The sequence below is a fragment of the Phascolarctos cinereus genome, unplaced genomic scaffold (genome assembly GCF_003287225.1).
Source record: "Phascolarctos cinereus isolate Bilbo 61053 unplaced genomic scaffold, phaCin_HiC Scaffold_5;HRSCAF=322, whole genome shotgun sequence".
NCBI classification, from domain to species: Eukaryota; Metazoa; Chordata; class Mammalia; order Diprotodontia; family Phascolarctidae; genus Phascolarctos; species Phascolarctos cinereus.
Window position 1 is genome coordinate 334,429,289 of NW_027555958.1, and position 23,716 is coordinate 334,453,004.

At 38.4% G+C, this 23,716-nt stretch overlaps 1 protein-coding gene across 8 annotated transcripts in view; it reads right to left on the reverse strand.

The window, feature by feature from the left end:
* SIPA1L2 (signal induced proliferation associated 1 like 2) overlaps window positions 1-23,716 on the reverse strand; it is a 266,715-nt gene that overhangs the window by 105,447 nt on the left and 137,552 nt on the right. For all 8 annotated transcript variants that reach the window (XM_078156231.1, XM_078156233.1, XM_078156236.1 and 5 more), the window contains one exon: window positions 20,371-22,240. In XM_078156231.1, coding sequence (XP_078012357.1) covers window positions 20,371-21,856 — 1,486 coding nt within the window. In that variant the 5' untranslated portion in view covers window positions 21,857-22,240. The remainder of the gene's footprint in view (window positions 1-20,370; window positions 22,241-23,716) is intronic.

Here is a 23,716-nt window from a genome sequence, read left to right on the forward strand (position 1 = left end):
AAACTAGAAAGCAGTTTGTCAGAAGCTAAGCATAGACCAATATCTCACACCATTTACCAAGATAAGGTAAAAATGAGCACATGATTTAGACATAAAGGGTGATATAAGCAAATTAGAAGAGAAAATGGATAATTTTGATTTCATTCAATTTAAAAAGGTTTTGCACAAACAAAACCAGTGCAGCCAAGACTAGAAGAAAGGCAGGATACTTCCAGGGAGGTCGCTTAATAACAAATTTCTCTGAGAAAAGCCTCATTTCTCAAATATGTAGAGAACTGAGTCAAGTTTATAAGAATACAAGCCACTCCCCAATCGATAAATGGCAAAAAATATGAACAGGCAGTTTTCAGAAGCAGAAATCAAAGCTATCAGTAGTTACATAAAAAAATGCTCTAAATCACTATTGATCAGATAAATGCAAATTAAAGCAACACCTATCAGATTGGCTAATATGACAGAAAAGGAAAATGATAAATGTTGGAAAAGATGTGGGAAAATCGGAACACTAATGTACTATTGGTGGAGTTGTGAACTGATCCAACCATTCTGGAAAGCAATTTAGAATGATGTCCAAAGAGCAATCAAACTTTTGATCCAACAAAACCACTTACTAGGTCTGTATCCCAAAGAGATTATAAAAAGAGGTAAAGGGTCTACATGAACAAAAAAAAAATTATGGCGGCTCTTTTTGTGATGACAAAGATACAAAGATGGAGGGGATGCCTATCAATCGGGGAATGACTGAACAAGTTGTGGGATATGATTGTGATGGAACACTATTGTGCTTTCAGAAATGACATGCAGGATGCTTTCAGAAAACCTGGAAAGACTTATACTAATTGATGCAAAGTGAAGTAAGCAGAGCCAGAAGAATATTGAACACAATAACAGCAATATTGTATGATGGTCAACTTAGCTATTCTGAGCAATACAATGATTCAAGACAAATTCCAAAGAACTTAAGATGAAAAATGCTATCCAGAAAAAGAAATGGTGGTGTCTGAATGCATATCATGACATACTTTTTTTAAACTTTCTTTATTTTTTCTATTCTTTTTTGCCTGTTTCCCTTTGCAACATGGCTAATATGGAAATATGTATAATCTATAGCAAGTTGCTTGCCTTCTCAATAAGGGAGTAGGGGAATGAAGAAGGGAGAGAATAAAAAAATAAACTCAAAAATTTTTACATGTAATTGAAAAAAAAAGACTTTTAAGTTTTAAAATACTGAATAAGGGCTACTCCAGAACCTATGATGAATTGTCAAGAGTGTTAATTTGCTTCTTGAATAAACGAATGCAAATTAAATTTGGAAGTAACAAGGGAAAGAAAAAAATGAGACAGGGCTGGGCTTTAATTGTTACCTTTTACCACTAAGATTACTTGCATCTTTAAAACAATTAGGATTCAAAATTTTAATAAACACATTAAAAACAGAGAATTATACAGACCTAAAAATCATTCAATGATTTTTAATGGACATTTTAAGAATGTACTAAATGACCACTTAGTACATGACTACATTCAGTTATTTTGGGAATCCCTTTCTTGAACAATCAGCTTGAACCATATCTTTAGGGAAGTTAACATACATGACATGTCTGAATATTCATCAAGAGTTGGATCCAATAAGAATAATATAATGGAGAAACAGAAAATCATATGTACAATGACTATGAGAATGCAAAAAAAAAAAAGAAAAGAAAAGAAACAGCCCTGATCGTAGTATAATTATACTGACCAGGCTGGGTCAAAGAGAAGAATTTTTAAAAAGCATCTCCCTCCTACTTTGCATAGGTTTAACTCTACAAAGTTGTGGAATATTGCAAATATTGTCAGACAGTTAAGTATTGGTTCACTAAAACTCCTTTTTCCTCCTCTTTCTTTTATAATCTTTGTTAGAAGTTGTGGCTTGCTGTATAGAGAAGGAAAGGATGTATTAAAATATACAAGTGATATAAAAACACAAAATATCGACAAAAATAAGATTTTAAAAAATGAGTTATAAAAAGAAAATGCACTAGAATTTTCTGCAATCAGTATTTGAACTATGTGATTACATTGTATGTGAGAGTGCCTTAAAATGAGGTGCTTTGAACACTTTATTACCTAAATCCATTTGGACCAGGGCCCAAGAAAGTCTTTATTTACACCAAATTCTTCTTTCTGTGTCTAGCTAATTGTGTTCTAGTATGGTTTTAGTATAGTCCTACCAGCAATATTCCCCAGGAAGAATAAAAAGACCTATAATAGCTGACATTTATTTGGAGATTTAAAATTTACAAAGCACTTTGTATATATTATCTCAGTTAATCCTTTCAAGATGCCTATGAGACAGATAATATTGTGCCTATTTCATAGATGGGGAAATGTAACTTGCCCATGGTCACAAAACCAGTCCAAGTCAGGATGTAAACCCAGGTTTTCTTAGATTCCAAGTCCAATAGGGGATCTACTTGTTAATAAAGCTGACAAACAGGTGCATTTTCATTTCACATATACCTACAGCTTAAGTAATTCATGGTAGATTATTATTAGCTTAGGCAGCTGGTGGCTCAGTGGATAGAGAGCTGGGCCTAGAGTCAGAAGACCTGAATTCAAATCCAGACTCAGACACTTACTACTTGTGCGACCTTGTAAGCAAGTCACTTAATCTTTTTTTGCCTCAGTTTTCTCAAGTTTAATATGGGGATAATAATAGTACTTATATCATAGGTTATTGTGAGGATCAAATATTCATAAAAAGCACTTAAGTAATTTGTTAGCACAGGCCCTGGCACACAGACACTATATGAATGTGCACTCTTTTCCCTTCCCCCTTAACAGGCTTAGTAATTTTCTATTTAAAGGATTTGAAGCTGAGTTATAAAACAGTTAGACTGCTTATGGCTTGAACTGGGTGAGGTTTGAGAAGTTATACATAGTGGGAAAAAAGATTATGACAGTCAATTTTGAAGGTGTCTATAAGGGTTCAGTATATAATATGTGTGAAATTATAGTACAGTAATTTATTATGTAATGGTAACACAATCTTTTATATTCTTTCCTAAATATTAAGAGGCAGCACATGCTTCTCATTCCTTATTTCCCAATGCCCAGAAGCAATTTACATTACCACAAACTCTCAACTGCCTTCATTATGAGAGGTTCCCTTAGCACAGATAATCTAAGACAAGAAACCCTTGTGGGTCTTTCTCTGACTTTCAACTTCCTAAACAGCCTTAGCCAACGCTACCACCACCCAAATACTGCATGGGATGGTAGGACACTGTCCAAAAATGACTTTAATTTACCCTTACCAGGAAGGGGCTATAATAGAATGTAGAAAATGAAATTAGACTTAGGAGATAGAGAACTACTCCTGGAGGGAGGGGAAAACTGATCAGGACACATATGGCTTACATGTGAGTTGATGGTCCAATGATAATTCATTTTACTCCAAGAACTACTTACTGAGCAGCATCAACTATCTAGAAAAGAGCCAGGACCCAAAAATATGTAAAAGAAATGGCACAAAACATACACCAACCTTTTAAATCATATGGGCAGCAGTGTGGGACCTGAGGCCAGGAAGACCTGAGTTCAAATCCTACCTGCAGACACTTGTTAACTTTATAACCCCGGGCAAGTCATTAACTACTTTCAGACTCAGTTTTTTCATCTTTAAAATGGAGATAACAGAACCTACCTCACAGGGTTTCAATGAGGGTCAAATGAGATAAGGTGGGTAAATTACTTTGCAAACCTTAAAGCAATATAGAAATGCTAACTAGTATGCCATCAATAAGCTCCAAATGGATAAGCCACTTAAATCTGAAAGGTCAAATTGAAACAAAATTAGGAGATCTGAAGGTGCTATCTTTCCAAACTATGGCTATGGGGTGAATTTTTAAATAAGGAATAGAGTCAATTATGAAATAAGATGATTTCAATTGCACAAAGTTTAAAAACTTTGGATGATCAAAATCAATGCAGCTAGAATAAGAGAATTGTGGGGGGGAATGGAGAAATCTTTGTATCCAGTTGCTCTGATGAAAGTCTTATTTTCGAAATATCTAGGGAATTGACATAAATATACAAAACCAAGAGCCATTCACCAACAGATAAGAGATCAAAGCATACAGTATTCACCCCTATGAAAAAAATGCTCCTAATCACTAATAAAAAGAAATGCAAATTATAATTCTCAGCTGGGGAAAAGAGAAGCCATCACATATTGAAAATAGGGGATATTAACATGCCTACACAACCTAATTATTACACTATTATTCATGCAACTGTAAAGAATTCCAACTATGTTGGATAGTCAATTTTAGAAGGACATAATATAGAATGAGAGGGAATGGGTTGGTTATAATTTTTATCACTGAAAGGAGTAGCCAGATGAAATAGAACTAAGATGGATCAAAATTCTGATGCTGAAACTTTAGCTGTCTGCAAAATTAACTTCTGTGGAATAGCTCATTCCTAATCATACTAGATAATGGGAACATTACTGTATTTCTATTTTGTTCTCACTCCTGTCCCCAGCTATCTTATAGGGATGAAAATATATGGATACTCTTCCTCTTCTTGGCTCCTTGGCACTTGGATTAGTCTGATCACAATAACAGAAGAAAAAAGTCTACAAAATTTTATGCTTCAGTAGCTGTTTTCTATGAGAGCTGCCCAAGTTTTCAATTCCAGTAAAGAATACAAGATGTTAACTGAATTTCTCACAAACTACAATTTCACTGCTAAATAATGCCATACTTACTCTAGCATTTAAACAGGATCTCTCCATACACTGTTTAAAAAGTGAATGCCACCTACACTTTCCTCAGCATCTTCATAAGAGAGGTTAACCCTTTAGGAACATCTTTCACAAAAGATCAGTTTGTTGATCTTTATCGTAAGAACCTTTCTCCAAGTGGAGATGATAAGAAAGTTTGATGAGACAGACTTAATCTGGGTCTGTGCATTTAGACCCCCTACCCAACTAAAAACTCTTCTTTCCTTCAAGCAGATGATTTCCATCAAATTGCTAAGAAAAAAAGGAATCAAATCTTTCTAAAGCAGAATGGAAGCTTCCATATAGGCATACCATGAAATGAGTGTTGAGATGCTGAATGAAGGTCCATAAATTCTGCAAATATAACGTGACAAGATAAAAAGCTGGTTAACAGAGCCAATCTAAAGGCTACATCTGAATGGCTACTCTCATACAAAGCAAAGAGACAGACTATAAGCTTCAGAAGCACAGGGATTCGCCAAGATGGCAGAGTGAAAAGGTAGTTGCTCTCATTCTCCCCTATCAACCTCTGAAAACCCAGAAAATATCACCCCAGAAAAAAAGCCCTGGAACACCTGAACTAGAAGAAAGACAGGGAGCAGCAGTACAGCAGCCCAGCAAATGGGTCTCCCAGTGCCTCAGCAAAAATAAGGGAAGCAGAACTACTAGGGGCCCCAGGCAGATAAGTACCCTGCCGCATTCATCTGAAAGGAGGTGAAGAAAACAACCTAAAGGCTCCTAAAGCCCAGCCTTGCTGATTCCAACCCAACAACAGGTGAGCCTCCAATTGTGAAGAAATCCTGAAGCCCAGGTGGTAGAGCAGGCAAACACCAACACCTGGACCTCCCAGTGCCTCAGTGAGGGCAGGGGGAACCGGTGGAAACCAGCTCAGAAAACCACCAGGTGCCTTGGCACTCCACCGCAAAGGAATCTCCCAGTGCATTAGCAGAAACGAGGGAGACAACACTGCAGGGGGCCCCAGGCAGATAAACACCCTGCAGCACCCATCTAAAAGGAGCTGAAGAAAGCTAAAGGAAAGGAAAAGCAGGCAACCTAGAATTGCCTGAAAGTTCCAGCCTTGCTGATTCCAGCCCAACATGAGGTAAGCTGCCAGAAACCTACAGCCTCCAATTGCCAGCATAAGAGGCCCCAGCACACAAAGCCAGTGACCAAGACCTAGGCTCCCAACACAAGAAGCTTGGGTCAGTACCCTCTGTTCCCCAGCAGGAGAGCTCAATCTCTTTAAAGGCCAGGGAATAAAGAAACACCATGAGTAAAAAGAAACGTACCATAGATTCATATTATGAGAAGAGTGAAGATCAAGACAGAAATTCTGAAGAGGACAACATTGTCAACAAACCCACATCTGCAACAACAAAAGGGAATATGAACTGGTCTGAAGCCCAAAAAGCCTTCTTAGAAGAGCTCAAGAAGGATTTTAACAGTCAAATGAGAGAGGTAGAAGAGTCCTTCAAAAATACAATTGGCCAACTGGAAAAAAAATACACTGAAGAAAACAAGTCCCTAAAAAACACAATTGGCCAAAATGAAGAAGGACAAAAACTAACAGAAGAGCACACTGAAGGAAACAAGTCCCTAAAAAACACAATTGTCCAGTTGAAGAAGGAAGTACAAAAACTGATAGAAGAAAACAATCTGTTAAAAACTAGAATTGGACAAATGGAAACTAATGTCTCTATGAGAGAGCAAGAATCAAAAGAAACAAAAAAATGAAAAACTAGATGAAATTGTAAAATACCTCATCAGTAAAACAACCGACCTGGAAAACTGACTCAGGAGAGACAATTTAAAAATTATTGGACTACCTGAAAATCATGCTGATAAAAAAAGCCTGGACAGTATCTTTCACGAAATCATAAAGGAAAACTGCCTGGCAGTCCTAGAACCAGAAGAGAAAATAACCATAGAAAGAATCCACCGATCACCACCTGAAAGAGATCCCAAATTGACAACGCCAAGGAATATAATAGCAAAATTCCAAAATTACCAGAAGAAAGAGAAGGTGCTGCAAGCAGCCAGAAAGAAAAAATTTAAATATCATGGAACCACAGGCAGGATTACACAGGAACTTGCAGCTTCTACATTAAAAGACCGCAGGGCATGGAACATGATATTCCATGAGGCGAAGAAGCTTGGAATGCAGCAAAGGATCAATTACCCAGCAAAAAAAGAGCATCATTTTTCAAGGGAGGAGGTGAATATTCAACAAAATAGGAGACTTCCAAACATTCCTGATAAAAAGACAATAGCTCAACAAAAAATTTGATCTTCAAATACAGGACTCAAGAAGGACTTAAGAAGGTAAATGGAACAGAAAGATGCAATATGTTGTTGGGGGGGGGTGCTGTTTAAACCCCTACAATGGAATATAATCCATAATCCTACAATATGTTGTTTACAGGAAACACATTTGAAAAAGAGTGACACATACAGGGTAAAGGTAAAAGGCTGGAGCAGAATATTATTATGCATCAGCTGAACTGAAAAAAGCAGGGGTAGAAATCCTGATCTTAGACAAAGCAAAAGCAAAAAAAAAATTGGAAACTAAATAATTTTTAATCCTAAAAAATGATTGGGTCAAACAACAAATCATAGAAACAATCAATAATTTCATTCAAGAGAATGACAATAATGAGACAACATACCAAAACCTATGGGATTCAGCGAAAGCAGTTCTTCGGGGAAGTTTTACATCTCTAAATGCTTACATAAATAAAATAGAAAAAGAGGAGATTACTGAATTGGGCATACAACTAAAAAAACTAGAAAAAAGAACAAATTAAAATCCTCAACTAAACACCAAATTAGAAATATTGAAAACCAAAGGAAAAATTAATAAAATTGAAATTAAGAAAACTATTGAACTAATAAATAAAACTAAGAGCTTTTATGAAAAAACCAATAAAATAGATAACCTTTGGTTAATTTAATTAAAAAAAAAGAAGAAAACCAAATTACTAGTATCAAGAATGAAAAGGGTGAAGCTACCACCAAGGAAGAGGAAAAAAACAATAATTAGGAATTATTTTGCCCAACTATATGCCAACAAATTTGACAATCTTAGTGAAATGGATACATATTTACAAAAATATAAATTGCCCAGATTAACGAAGAGGAAGTAAAATACTTAAATAACCCCATCTCAGAAAAAGAAATTGAACAAGCCATTGATGAACTCCCTAGGAAAAAATCTCCAGGGCCAGATGGATTTACATGCGAATTCTATCAAACATTTAAAGAACAATTAATTCCAATACTATATAGACTATTTGGGAAAATAGGTGAAGAAGGAGTCTTACCAAATTCTTTTTATGATACAAATATGGTGTTGATACCTAAACCAGGAAGAGTCAAAATAGAGAAAGAAAATTATAGACCAATTTCTCTAATGAATATAGATGCAAAAATTTTAAACAAAATACTAGCAAGTAGATTGCAGCAACTTATCACAAGAATAATACACTATGACCAGGTAGGATTTATACCAGGAATGCAGGGTTGGTTCAATATTAGGAAAACTATCAGCATCATTGAGCATATCAAAACAAAACCAACAGAAACCACATGATCATCTCAATAGATGCAGAAAAAGCTTTTGATAAAATACAACACCCATTCCTATTAAAAACACTAGAAAGCATAGGTATAAATGGAGTCTTCCTTAAAATAATAAATAGCATATCTAAAACCTTCAGCAAGCATTATATGTAATGGGGACAGGCTAGAAGCATTTCCAATAAGATCGGGGGTGAAACAAGGATGTCCATTATCACCACTGTTATTCAATATTGTACTGGAAACCTTAGCTTTAGCAATAAGAGAAGAAAAAGAAATTGAAGGCATTAGAATAGGCAAAGAAGAAACAAAGCTATCACTCTTTGCAGATGACATGATGATATGCTTAGAGAATCCTAGAGAATCAAGTAAAAAACTACTTGAAATAATAAACAACTTTAGCAAAGTTGCAGGCTATAAAATAAACCCACATAAATCATCAGCATTTCTATATATTACCAACAAAGCCCAACAGCAAGAGATAGAAAGAGAAATCCCATTTAAACTTACTGTAGACATTATAAAATATTTAGGAGTCTACTTTCCAAAACAAACCCAGGAACTCTATGAACACAATTACAAAACACTTTTCACACAAATAAAATCAGATCTAAATAATTGGAAAAAACATCAGTTGCTCATGGGTAGGCCGAGCTAATATAATAAAAATGACAATCCTACCTAAGTTAATTTACTTATTCAGTGCCATACCAATCAAACTACCAAGAAATTATTTTATAGAGTTAGAAAAAATAATAACAAGATTCATTTGGAAAAACAAAAGGTCCAGAATATCAAAGGAACTAATGAAAAGAAATGCAGGAGAAGGTGGCCCAGCAATTCCAGATCTTAAATTGTATTATAAAGCAGCAATCATCAAAACTGCCTGGTACTGGCTAAGAAATAGGGAGGTGGGGACAGCTGGGTGGTGCAGTGGATAGAGCACCAGCCCTGAAGTCAGGAGGACCTGAGTTCAAATCTGGCCTCAGACCAAACACTTGACACTTACTAGCTGTGTGACCCTGGGCAAGTCACTTAACCTGAATTGCCTTTAAAAAAAAAAAGAAATAGGGAGGTGGATCAGTGGAATAGGTTAAATATGCAAGACACAGTAGTCAATGACTATAGTAATCTATTATTTGATAAACCCAGAGACCCCAGCTTCTGGGATAAGAACCCACTCTTTGAAAAAAACTGCTGGGAAAACTGGAAAAGAGTATGGCAGAAACTAGGCACAGACCCAAATCTCACACCATATACCAAAATAAAGTCAAAATGGGTTTATGACTTAGATATAAAGGCTGATACCATACATAAACTGGGAGAACAAGGAACAGTTTACCTATCAGATCTATGGAGAACAGAAGAACTCATGACCAAACAGGAGATAGAGAGCATTATGAAAAGCAAAACAGATAATTTTGATTACATTAAATTGAAAAGTTTTTGCACAAACAAAGCCAATGCAACTAAGATTAGAAGGAAAGTAGAAAATTGGGAAAGAATTTTTACAACCAGTCTCTCTGATAAAGGCCTCATTTCTAAAATATATAGAGAATTAAGACATATTTATAAGAACACAAGCCATTCCCCATTTGATAAATGGTCAAAGGATATGAACAGACAGTTCTCAGATGAAGAAATTAAAGCCATCTACAGTCATATGAAAAAATGCTCTAAATTGTTATTGATTAGAGAAATGCAAATCAAAACAACTCTGAGGTACCACATCACACCTATCAGATTGGCCAACATGACAAAACAGGAAAATGATAAATGTTGGAGAAGATGTGGGAAAATTGGAACAGTAACACGTTGCTGGTAGAGTTGTGAAATGATCCAACCATTTTGGAGAACAATTTGGAACTATGCCCAAAGGGCTACAAAAATGGGGATACCCTTTGACCCAGCAATAGCACTTCTAGGGCTATATCCCAAAGAGATCAAATAAATGGGAAAAGGACCCACATGTACAAAAATATTCATAGCAGCTCTTTTTGTGGTGACAAAGAACTGGAAATTGAGAGGATGCCCATCAATTGGGGAATGGCTGAGCAAGTTGTGGTATATGAATGTAATGGAATACTATTGTGGTAGAAGAAATCCTGAACAGGCTGACTTCAGAAAAACCTGGAAAGACTTATATGGTCTGATGCTGAGTGAAATGAGCAGAACCAAGAGGACTTTGTACACAATAACAGCCACGTTATGCAATGACTAAGATTGTTAAACTGAACCCTTCTCAGCATTATGAGGATCTAAGACATCTCCAGAGGCCTCGGGATGGAAAATGCTGTCCACATCCAAAGAAAGAACTATGGAAGTTGAATCACTATCATTTATTTTACCTTCTGTTGAGTTTTGTTTCATCTTTCTGATGGTTCCTCCTACTGGTTTTAATTTTTACTTACAACTTCACTAATGTGAAAATATGTTTAATGGGTATGTAAATGTAAAGCCTATATCAGATTGTGTGCTGTCTTGGGGAGGGTGGGGGGAGGAAGGGGGAGAAAAATTTTCAACTCGAAAGCATATGGAAGTGATTGTTGATAAATCAAAATAAATTAATAAAATTTTTTAAAAAAATCACAGGGATTGCTTCCTTTGTCTTCATGTCACTGTTACAATTAGTCCTTCATTTCCAATTTTTTTTCTTTATTTTTAGTCAATTGGGGTTAAGTGACCTGCCCACCCAGGGTCACATAGCTAGTAAGTGTCCAAGTGTTTGGTCTGAGGCCAGATTTGAACTCAAGTTTTCCTGACTTCAGGGCCAGTGCTCTATCCACTGTGCCACCTAACTGCCCCTAGTCCTTCATTTTCAAAGAAAGCCAATGATATCACCTGTGATGTCTTGACTAGCAAGTGAACTGGATTTAAGTGAGGCAGAGCTGAGTCAGTCTCACACTCTCCTTTGTCTTTATATTCCCCAGTCAAGCCAACAATTCAATCAATACCTATAAAATGCCTAACACCAGCAAGGAAAGGTGCTTAGGCTGCAGAGATACAACCATCTCTAATCTCAAGAAGTTTGCATTCCACTGGTGGAGGAGAGGGGGAAGGGGAGAATGCAACAGGTACAAAGATAAGGCAACAGAAAGTGACTTTTAGGGAAAGAGAACACTAATAACTGGAGGAAATCAGCAAAGATTTCATATTGCAAGTGATAGCTGAGCCCAGACTGAAAAGAAACTAGAGATTCCAAAAGGTGAAGTTGAAGAAGAAATAGATTAATCACGGGCAAGGGGGAGACAGAAGGTGTTGAGACAGCCCAAGATCTTGAAAGAGCAGAGAAGAGAGAGAAAATGCTCAATTTGAACAGCAGCTAATAGGATGGTTTGGCTAGAACCTGGAGTGTATGAAAGGGAATAACATGGAATCAATATGGAATCTATATAAGTCAGACTATGAAGGACTTTAAAATTGCAGGTTGAAGAGTGTATGGGGGGGAAGGGGAAGGGGTGGGCAGGTGTGTATTAGTATGTGTGTACATGTGCATACACACACATATCCTGTAGTCAATGAGGATAATTAGAGTAAAAATCACATGGGCAGGCTTGCTTCAGAAGACTATTAATCTGGCAGCTGGGAGGAGGATGGATTACAGAAGGGAAAAGAGGAAGACCACAATTAAGAAGCTACTGCAGTAGTCCAAACAAAAGGTGGTAAAAGCCTGAACTAGGGAGATAGCTGGGTGGAGAAAGGGTGAGAGAGGATAGAGATGCTATGAAGGTGGAATTTTAAAGTTTTGGTGATATGGGATCAAAGAGGGAAGGAGAGCAAAGAGGCAAGGCAAAGAGTCAAACTTTGAAGTTGTAAATCTCAGTGACCAGCATGGCAGTGGCTTCAAAAACAGGGAAGTTTGGAGGAAGGTGGAGTTTTAGAGAGAAATCTGTTGTGTTTTAGACACTGAATTTTAGATGCTAAAAGGAGAGATTTCTTGGTTGGTGGTATGGGCATGACATTCAACGGAGATTAGGGCTAGTAATGTAGATTTGGGAGTTATCTGTACAAAAACAGTTAAACTCAAGGGAGAAATGAGGTCACCAAAAAAGAAAGGAAAGGAAAAGAAAAACGTCAAAATTCAGCACCTTCAAAGCCACCTGTGTTTAATGGGTGGGAAGCAAATGATGATCTTGCAAAAAATACAGAGGAGCATTCATATAGATAAGAAAATCAAAATGGATAAGTGTCACAGAAGCCAAAGAAATATACCACCAAAGAGGAAGGGGATGGTAAACAGTGTCAAAAGCTGCCCAGAGGCCAAGGATAATGAGGACTGAGAAAGTCATTGGATTTAGCAGCTAAGAAATCACTTGTTAACCTTGGAGGGACTATGTGCTGTTGTGGCAATGGAACTGAGGTTTCAAGACATTGAAGGATAACAGAGGAGGAGAGAAGATAGTTGGCTCAGTGTAGAGAGTGCTGCTGGGCCTGGAATCAGGAAAGACTCATCTTCCTGAATTCAAAATCCAGCTGTGTGACCCTGGGCAAGTCATTTAATCCTGATTGCCTCAGTTTCCTCATCTATAAAATGTGCTGGAGAAGAAAATAGTGAACCACTCCAGTATCTTTACCAAGAAAACACCAAATGGGGTCATGAAGAGTAAGACACGACTGAAAAATGACTGAACTGGAAGAAGATGAAGAAATGAAGACCATACAGATGACACCTTTTAGGACCTTCCTAGAATGATGCTTAATACAGACTGATTGAACTGCAATCTTATAAAGACCAAAATTCATTAATATTCATTGAAAGCACTGGATAGTTTTACCATAAAGATGCTGTTAATGCTGTTTTTTAAGCTGAAAGGTTAACTGCTCACTATAACTCTGATAATATAAGTTTCTTGTAAAGGCTGTCTCATTGGTCATACTTGTAAGCCCCAGAGCCTACAATACTGCCTGGCACATACTAGGTATTTATTTAATATGTGTTGATTGCTAAGATGATTAACACTTTTTGGTTGTAAGAAGTATGAGGGAGGAAGAAATATGTAGTTGGAAAACCAAGCAAGACTAATAACTTATTCATGTAGTGTTTGCCAAGCTGCCTCACACCTCAGTGAGGTAGGCAAGTATTACCATCTCCATTTTATAGTTGTGCAAAGTGGGGCTCAGTATTTAAATGGCTTGCCCAAGTAACACACACACACACACACACACACACACACACACACACACACACTACCAAGTCACATGGGAGATTTTATATATGTATGTATGTGTGTGTGTGTGTATATATACATATATATATACACACACACATATATATATATGTGTATATATATACACACACACACACACACACATATCCCTCCTGAATACAAAGTCCAAAGCTCTGGCTATGTAAAAATGAAGAAATTTAGCACAGAATGAACATTCATTTAGGTACCATTTATAAAGGATAGACAAAGGTGATAAATATTGTCTAGATCCAAGAATAAATCCAGGGTTTTCCCCCTTAATTTACCTTTCTAGATACCTTAGAATTGTACTTCTTAGGTACTAGAGTGCAAAGATAGAACTGCCCAACTTGAAGGAGCCACAATTAGCAAGATTTGCTCAGAGTGGTATAGTGGATAGAGGGTGGGACCCAGAATCATGAAGCCCCGAATTCAAATCCTGCCTCAGATACTTCCTAGCTTTTTGACCCTGAGTAAGCCACTTAATCACTGTCTGTCTCAGTTTCCTAATCTGTAAAATGGAGTTAATAATAGCACCTACCTCCCAGGACTGTGAGGATCAAATGAGATAATATTTGTAAAGTACTTTTCAAACCTTAAAGTGCTGTATAAATGCTAGCTATTATTATTACCATTACTACTACTTCTACCACTACCACTATTATTATTATTACAGTGCCAAGAGATAAACTCATCTTTCCATTGAAGATCAAGGCAATCTGCTTTCCTGAGAAGCCTGAGACAAAGGACCAAATGTTTAAAACATGAAGTAATCCCTCGAATGGGAGGCTTTTAGTTAAGGTTTATAGGATCACCTTTCTCCTCATGACTTCATGTGAAAAGGGCTCCTAAAGCATGCACACACACAAAACAAGAACAATCTGTTTCCAACATTTTTTCTCTAGTTTCTGCCACAGGGAACTAATACAATGATGATTTACACTACCTATATTCTCAGGTACAGCTGGGCAGTTCCTCTCTGCTCAGAGCTCCTTTCGAATGCAATAGGAGCTATGTGTCGAAAGTATGGTGGTGTAAAATGGGTGAGAATCATGACAGTTACATCTACCAAGGAAGGAATCTGTATTAGAATAGCACTATTGTAAGATGTTGCTCTGTTCACTCATGTGAATTTAATAGCATCCATCTCCATGTTAATTTTCTTCAACCATTGCATAAAAACCCCAAAGAAAAGTTACCTATAAAATACCACTGGGCATGAAATTGAAAGCAAATGCAACCAAGCCTCCTTCCACATTAAGGTACATACGATACATAAAAGTATACTTTAGTCTACAACTGTCACATTAGCTAAACCTAAGTGAATGAGTTTAGAATTTTGTGGCAGACTTTTCTCTAGATGACTCTCCCGAGAGACTTCCCTGACATATGATGTTCCCTGTTTCTCCTTCTCCCCATCTTTTAGCCATTAAAAACAAGTACTACCCTTTCAGTTCTGGACCACCAGTGTGGACACACGTTTTCTTTTAGAAAATCAAGTCTTATTTATAAACCACTCCTAGCCCACCCAAAGGACAGACGGCTAATGCGATTTGCCTTTTGCAGCAACTGTAATGAAAAGAGGCTGGTAGTCATTGCCTAACCATTAAAAATCATCTTGAGACATGATATGGTAAAAGTAGTCAGAACCAAGAAAGAAATGAGTTTTAGATTTCTTTTTTTTGAGGGGCTGGAGGGAAAGAATAGTCAACGGTTTAATATTCTCCATCCTTGTCTTCAGTGATACTATACCATCCTGTGTTAATTACTTACAGTCAAAAGTTGCCAACAACTTTTCCAATGACACTGTGGGGAAAGTAATACAAATATTATCCAAAAACAGCTCCAAAAGGTCAAATCACTTGCCCATGATCAAACAGGTCAGAAGTAAATGGTAGAGCTGGGAGCGAACCAGGATGTGATCTGAGGCTTAGAAAAATCATGAACAATGGCTAATTAACCAATGGCTCCATAATGAAATATGTTTAGAGAAAATGCAAAGACTACCAACCATATTAAACAGGCACTGAATGTTGTGCCACATTTAAGGCTTTGGATTTCCTCATCAAGAAGTTACAAACAAGTATCCATTTCCTATGTATTATTCCACCTGTCATCTGGTAATGTTAATACTGTTGCACAGTGACTCTGCTACATAACATCCAAGGCCAAAGAACAAAAAGCCTGCTTCCTCAGAACAAATAAAAATTAGGGAAAATGTGAACTGACTTCTTCAAAAGCAGATCATATATTAATCCATATTATAGCTTAACAATTCACATATATAAGTATATCCAATAACTAAATTCAAATCAATAAGACATCTGCTGAACATTTGCTACGGTGCTAGATACCAAGAAGATAGACAAAGATGTATAAAACATATTTTCTGCCCTTGAAGAGGAAGACAGCATCTTGCTAAAATAAACAGATAGTGGAAAAGCATGGAGTTCTTAATGTACTATCAGAGTTTATAGAAGGGATGGATCTCTTGTAGGGAAACAAGGAAGACATTGTTGGAGGAGGTAGAATTTTGAGGACAGATGGGATTTTAAGTGGCAGAGATTACAACGGGGGAGAGAGAAGCAAGAGTATTATGGTCAAAGGCTCAGTGAAGTGTGAGAGATCTCTGGGAAATGGCCACTAGACCAGCTTTGATGTGACACTGGAAGAGAAGAGTTAAGTCTTATTATAGAGAGCCTCTAATGCCAAGGTGAGTGTGAACTTCATTAGTAGCTAAGAGAGAGCCAGTGAAAGTTTTAAAACAGGGAAAATTCACGAAGAGATTTATGTATTAGGAAACGTAAGCTGACCTGAAGGTTGCACTCAGAGGTTATTGTAATATTCTCAACAACAGGTAGTGTGCATGCCCATTGATTGTTTGACAAACAGTGGTACAGGAATGTAATGAAATATTACTATGTTTAAACCAAAAATGAATAATAAGAATTCAGAGGAGTATAAGAAGATTTATATGAACTAATAGTGAAGTAACCAAGTAAGCAGAACCAGGAAAACAATATATTCAATGACTACACCAATATAAATGAAAAGAACAAACATACAACAACAAAACTGAAGGCAGTGAAACTGATACCGAGAAATCTAGTTTGGCCCCAGAACATGGATGAGAAAATTAATCTCTCTTCCTTACGGATAGTAGATTATTGGTATATGAATACTGTATATACCATTAGACATGGTTGAGGAGGTAGTTGCTTCTACTGAACTGCTTTTTAAAAAAATCTCTGTCACGACAGTTTGCTGGGTAAAAGGATGGAGGAGAGATAGATCCAGAAATTAATGTTTTGTAAAAACACAAAATATCAATAAAAATTAGAGTAATGAAATGTGTAGTGAGGACCTGAACTTAAGACAACAGCAGTGGAGAAAGGAGTAAAGAGAGTCTGTAGCTAGATGGGACTTAGCATCTGCCTGAGAAAAAGAGCTGAGGAGTTTTATTTCACAGGTGGGAAAAAAAAACCCTAGAGAGAAGCTTAGAATCACACAAGTGATTTTGAAGCACAGATTAATCTGGCAAATCATTCTTCTTTCATCAGTCCTGGTACAAAATCACTGTAGAACCGTTGTGATTACATTTGTCAGAAGATGATATTTTAGCAAAAACAGCCTTCTGATATTTAACTGCCTAATAAACCACATCATGTTTTTTCCCCCAAGTCTGCCAGTTTCAATATTTTTCAGTGTTTTTCAGTGATTAGAAATTCTTCTCTTTGCCTGAAAATGAAGGCTTAAGCTTCACTAAGCGATCCACCCTGAGGAGTGCCAGCTAGACTTACCTGTCAGCCATCCTGCAGTGCTCCTTACCTGGGGGTGTTAGCACAAAGGTGCCAGTCAAAACACTCTGAGGCTCTGCCAGGTTGTGCCCAGCTGCGTGTTTTAAGACAACAGTGCCACAACTTGTGAGTGTTGATCGTAAAAGGGTGTGCGGGGTTAAGGAGAATCTCCTTTTTCCTTCCCTACTTGCCCTCATCCTACTACTTACTACCCATTCAAAAATCTGGGCTGCCCCCTCTGCCTTCCCTGCTTCCTGGGAAATCAGCAAGAGTTGCAATCGATGCGGTTGAAACCAATTTCAATTTCACTCCCCACTGGGCCACTGGGGAAGAGCTATATATAGAAGAAACAGGGGCAGAGTTCCATCAGCTCCATTGGAAGAGGAAGTAGAGAGGAATGAGGCACAGCTTGCAGTCTGCTCTCCCCCTACCCCCTCTTCTCCTCCTTAGACCAGCTGGCACAGAGTGGTAACCTCTGCGGCCTGGCAGAAAGAGAATAATCCCAAAGAGGATGCCACTGGTTCTCCTTGCTACTGAAGTGAAGCTCCATGAAGAAGGGTAGGCTCTCACAGGGGGCTGACAGAAGACTAGCACGGAGAGAAGTGCGGGAAAAGTAAAGAGGGAGGAGGCAGGAAAAGCAAGAAAGTGGGGAAGGAATCGAGAGAGGAGGAATGAGAGGAGACGGAAAAAGACAGGCAGAAGAGGAAGAAGGGGAAAAAGAAAGAAGAGAGGAAGAAAGAAAAGGAAGAAGAGGGAAAGGCAAAGGGAGAGGGGGAGGAACTGGGAAAGGAAAGAGGAAGAGAGAAATGTAGAAAAGGGAAGAGGTAAAGACAAGGAACAGCTGAGAAGTTACAGAGAACAAAGACTATGAATAAAAGGAAATATTAGTCCAATGGCAGTCTATTGCACTAATCAAGGGAGAATTTGTTTGGATCTGATATAACTCTAGAAGGGACGAAATTCCTGATGAGAAACCAGTCTCTTCTTCCAACTGCTCAGGTAAGTGCTACCACGTAACTCAATAACCTCACCTAGTTACAAAGGAAGGAGTTAGGAGAGGACAGGGTCCCAAAGCTCTTCAGATATCCAGATTATGACCCTATTCCCATTTCTGAGACAACTAAGGAGGTAGTTGAGAATGAGCCAGAAATGTGGACAACAGAGGGGACTCAAACTGTGAAAATCATGGGCTTGAGAGCTGTAAGAGCCCTTTGAAACCACCTGGTCCCAAACTCCTGAGGAAAGTATGAAGCACAGATTTAACTGAGTGACCTAACAATACCCACCACGATCACCACCACCACTAATCACTTACATAGCACTTCTGAAGCTTGTATAGTGTCTCATACACATTTGATCCCTGTAACAACCCCATGAAGTAGGTGAAACGGCTATTACCATACCCCTTTTACCTATAGAGGTTAAGTGACTTGCCCATCATCACAGAGCTAGGTGGTATCAGAGGTAGGGTTAAAACCTAAGAGCTCTAGCCCCAAATCCATTATTCTTTCGATGATACCATGCATGGTCTTCTAACCTGTCTTGCTGTCTTGCTTTTGTCATCACTTGCCTGTAACAGATCTGGTTCTAAAAAAAAACCAAAAGAGCCCCATTTCCAAGATTTCAAGACTTTGCTTTATCTAGCAATACAGCAAAGTGGCTTTGATAGAGGTAAGGGCTGGCTGACCAATCTGATTTCAGTTCAGATGAGAGGACCAATTCTCTGAGCCACCTGGTCAAACTAACCAAAAACGTATTTCTCCAAATGTAATTAAATTCCCAAACGAAACAAATTTGGTATACTTTAACACAGATGCTACCTAGGTTAGAAAACCATCCGTCCACCAGGTGGTACAGACCCTGATGGAGACAACCCAAGACCCTAAATTCAAGAGCCTTGGGAGTATCAACCCTTAGCTACTTGGGAGTAGCCAGTAGCCTCAACCATCATCTTGGAAAACAATCCCTTTGGAAATACAGCCCACCAAGTGCCCTTGCAGGCACTACAGCCTTATCAATTGAAGATCTATAAAAATTCCTATCTCCAAAGTCTGTGGTATTGTCAAACAGTTCAAAGTCAGAAACTGATGTAATTTTATTTGTGAAAATGACATTAAAGAAGAAGCATTAGCTTTTGCTTTGTCACTGCACCCTAAAGATCAAGGGACTTTTCCATCTGACTTACAGCAGAACCCTCTCATTTCTGTTGTCTCTGTCATTAGAATGTGAGTTCCCTGAGACTTCACCAACTCCTGCTTTCTACCCGTCTGCCCAGCACTCAGCACAGTGCTTTGCACCTGCTAAAAGTACTGAGTGAGTGTTTTATTCATTCATTCATCAAAGGTACTCAACTTTCATTCCCTCCACCAGGCTAGCAGAACTGTTTTTCTGCTTTGGTGGAAAAAAAAGTAGAAGCATGACATAATAAGGAAGTGATCAGAGTGTAACGGTAATCAAGAAAAACCTGTTAAGGAGAAATAACTTTAGAGTCATATCTTATCATTAATGACGGACACATATGGGCAGAAAGAAGGGCAGGATAGTACAAGGTACAGAAAGATGCCCTTGGAATCAAGACAACCTAGAGCAGGGGTGGGGAACCTGTGGCCTCGAGGCCACATTGGCCCTTTAGGTCCTCCCATTTTGTGATGTTTGGAGTCAGTCAAAGAGCCCCACTTGAGGACCTAGAGGACCCAACAGAGATACTAATATAAGCTGTTTTAAAGACTTTAAATCACTATGTCAGTTGTTATTGTCATTGATACTAGAAAGGAGAGGAAATTTCCATGCAGCCAATCACAAAATGGACAAAAGGCAGGAGATCGAATCTCCATGTAGAGATTAGTCCAAAGATGATTTTAGAAAGATCCCAAGAGCCAAATTAATGGATAGCTGTGAACAGTTATCACTCCAGTACCATGATGCTACTAACAAATACAACAAAAATTAAACACTTAAATAAAACAAAAGGGTTTTATTTTCACCATAAAGTATGATAATTCAGAGAACCATTCAACCACACAAGAAAGACCAGCCTTACCTTTCCCAAAGAAAAATTTACGGTAATAGTAGGCTCCAAGGTCAATGTGTTCTATGATGTAACGTTTCACTTTCTCCCTGTGGATTGGCTGGTTTTCTCTTGGCACCTCCAAAACCGAAACACCTGCATTTGTGCAGTGGGAGCTGAGGGAGGACTCAAAAGAACAGCTTTCGCCCATAGAGGAAGAAGCCGAGTTCGCCCTAGAAAGTGCAATCCTTCTATCTCCCTCCCCACCTGTCTCATTCCTGAAATAGGGACAACTCAGCACAAGGTCATTGCTTTTCCCATCCCCCTCATCAGCATCGAGGTTCTCCTTGGAGTTGAGATCCTCCTTGCTTCCCAAAGGAGATTCACAGTTTCCCGCCTGGCCTGCTGTCATCTGAGTCTGTGATGCTGCTGAAGCGCCAGTGGTTATATTTTTTCTTTTTCCCACATTAGCCCTTGTAGCCATGGCTTCATTGATATTAAACAAAATGCTCTGGACATCATAATGTGCAAAACACTTTTGACAATTCCATGGGCGAATGCTCCTCTCAAGTCGACTCTCCTCCAGATCGGATGTGAATTTGAAAGTTTCATGCTCACTTTTGACAGTTCTCAGTTTCCGGAAAAGAGATGTTTCCACTGATTCTGATTTTAACCTCCGCTTGAAATTCTTTTCCCTGTCCCTTCCCATCAGCAGGGCATTGTCCATGTATTCTAACCCTGAGATACGTACAAATTCTCCTCTAGAAATCTGTGCTGCAGCATGAAGACTGGGAGAGATCGTAGGATCACAGTGGAAGAACTCAGGAAAACCAAATGGAGCGAGAGCTTTGTGTTCATAATTATCTACTCTGTACCCTCTGAGCATTGCAAAAAAGTTTTCCCCCGATAAACCTTGCCTATCGATTGAAGAAGTACTTCCATATTCCCTGTGTAGGGCTGCCCCAGTATTCGGGTTAACGGCGTTCTGGTCTAAGACATCTTCAGCATCGATGTCACTGATGGTAACATCACTATTGCTTCTCTGTCTTATGGGGTGAAGTCCTCCTCGCTGTGGAGAATGAATAAAAATATCTCCTATGGTGTACTTGGTCTCTGAAAATTCTATATCAAGCTGTTCCTCTTGCTGTCCATCACCTTGGTCATTCTGTCCATTCTGCATGACTGCCGCCGCCACCGCAGTTTCATAACTGGTTTGTGATCGGCTCTCCCATAATGCCTTGCAACTTATCTCCTTAGAGCAGTCCTTCTTAGGAGGCCATTCAGATACCCTTGCTCTAACGCCCATTTTCGGCATTGCTGGTGTGCCATTAGCTGGACCCCCACTTTCACTGACATTTGAAACATTCAAAGATGTTGGGGGACCCATGTTGCCATTCAAGGCCTTAAATTTTCGAGCAAAATAATCATCCGACTGCATGGTGCGTGGAGAATCCTTAAACTTTGAAGAGGCTCTGGTGAACTGGTGCGTCTCTTCCTGGGACTGCCGTGGATCACTCATGTCCACTCACTGACAAGTCTTACCAGGAGGCCTGGTGCCGTTGTAATTACATTTTTATTTACAGCATAAACAACCAGGGAGAGGTTGCTATTGCATCAAATGCAGAGAGGAGGACTTCTTGTAGAGTTGTGTTTTGTCAGGTGGTAGTTTTGTTTTTCTTTATTGTCAGTCTGTCTGTCTATCTATCTCTCTGTGTATACGCATATATAAATATATATATATATATATATTTTTTTTTTTAAACTAAGAGAGAAGAGTCATCAGAATATCAATTCTTCAAAGGCAAGAAAGAACCTTATCAATGCCACCTGTGATGATTTTTATAAATTTCCTTCCTGTTCGCCAGTGTTTGGCATGACATCTCAGCGAGAGTACTTCTTTTATCTAAAATGAAAAGGAGAAAAATTACCATTAGCAATGTACATGTTTCAAGTTGAGCAGATCCTATGGTATTGCAAAAAAATGTTTTTGATACAACAAAGACAAAAACAATATAACGAATGATCATCTCACAGAATCAATATATAAAGTGCTAGTCTTGCAAACCTCTCCAGACATTTCTGCCATGGACCTTACATAAATTCTTAGGCCTATGCCTCAATTTTTCTCCGTCCAAAGGACGTACAGTTTTCAACAGAACTGCAGAGCTGGAAGAGACCTAAGAAGTGACCTAGTCCAGTCTGCCTGTACTGCTGCCACCTTTTTGTCACCACAATATTTTATGAGCTCATGAGTTAGTACTTGTCAATTATTTTGTGCCTTCTAGAGGAAGGATAGCATGTTAGAGAAATGAATTCAAAGTAGCACATTTCCTTATTTTCTGGAGCAGTCCTTCAGTTCCTGCGTCTGAATGGCTAACTCAGAAGACTGATGTAGTGTTTCTCTGGTTTTTAAATCTTACTTCATTTGTATAAGAGATTCCAGAGATCTATACTCTATTGAATTCCATTCACTCCCAATCTAAAAGGAAAAAAAGCATAAAAATCTCAAACATTTAGATAACAATTTAAAGTCTGCAAAGTGCTGCCTGGGCTTTGCCATTGGACTCATGATACTACAGGTATTATTGTTCCCATTTTACAGATGAAGAAATAAAAGAGAAGAGATTAATTGACTTGTATAGACTTAAACAACTAGGAAGGGTCAATGGTAGAATTCAAATTTAAGTCTTATTCCCAAATCCAGATCTGTGCTTCTTCCCTTACACCACTTTGTTGTTGTTCAGCCATTTCAGCTGTGTCTGACATTCTGTGACCCCATATTTGGGATTTTCTTGGCAGAGACGCTGGAGTAGTTTGCCATTTCCTTCTCCAGCTCATTTTACAGATGAGGCAAACATGGTTAAGTGACTTGCCCAGGGTCACACAGCTAGTAAGTGTCAGAGACAAGGTTTGAACTCAGGAAGATGAGTCTTCCTCACTCCAGGCCTGGCACCCTATCCATTATGCCACCTAACTGCCCATTATACCATACAGATTACTCCTCCCCCCATATAAAAAAGCCAAGCCCCAAAGAATTAGCAGGTGAAATCATAGTTTGATGATAAACCAAGAGAATGCAGAGATTCATATTTGAAATTAAATTATAGACACTGTCATGGTATGCTCATCTCAAGTCCGCCATAGAGATAGGAACTATACATTCAGTGGGGAATCTGGGTTAAATAGCCTCTAAAGTTAAGATTCTATGATTCACATCAGTATTTCAGAGTGGAAAGAGGCTACTTCCAATCCAAAACAATTTAAGAAGAATTCCTTCCATAATATTCCAGTGGGCCTCAAACATTTCCTGAAAACCTTAAGGGAGAGGAATCTACTTCTTTTCAAGGTAGCCCATTCCACTTTTTGGGGGGGGATAGCT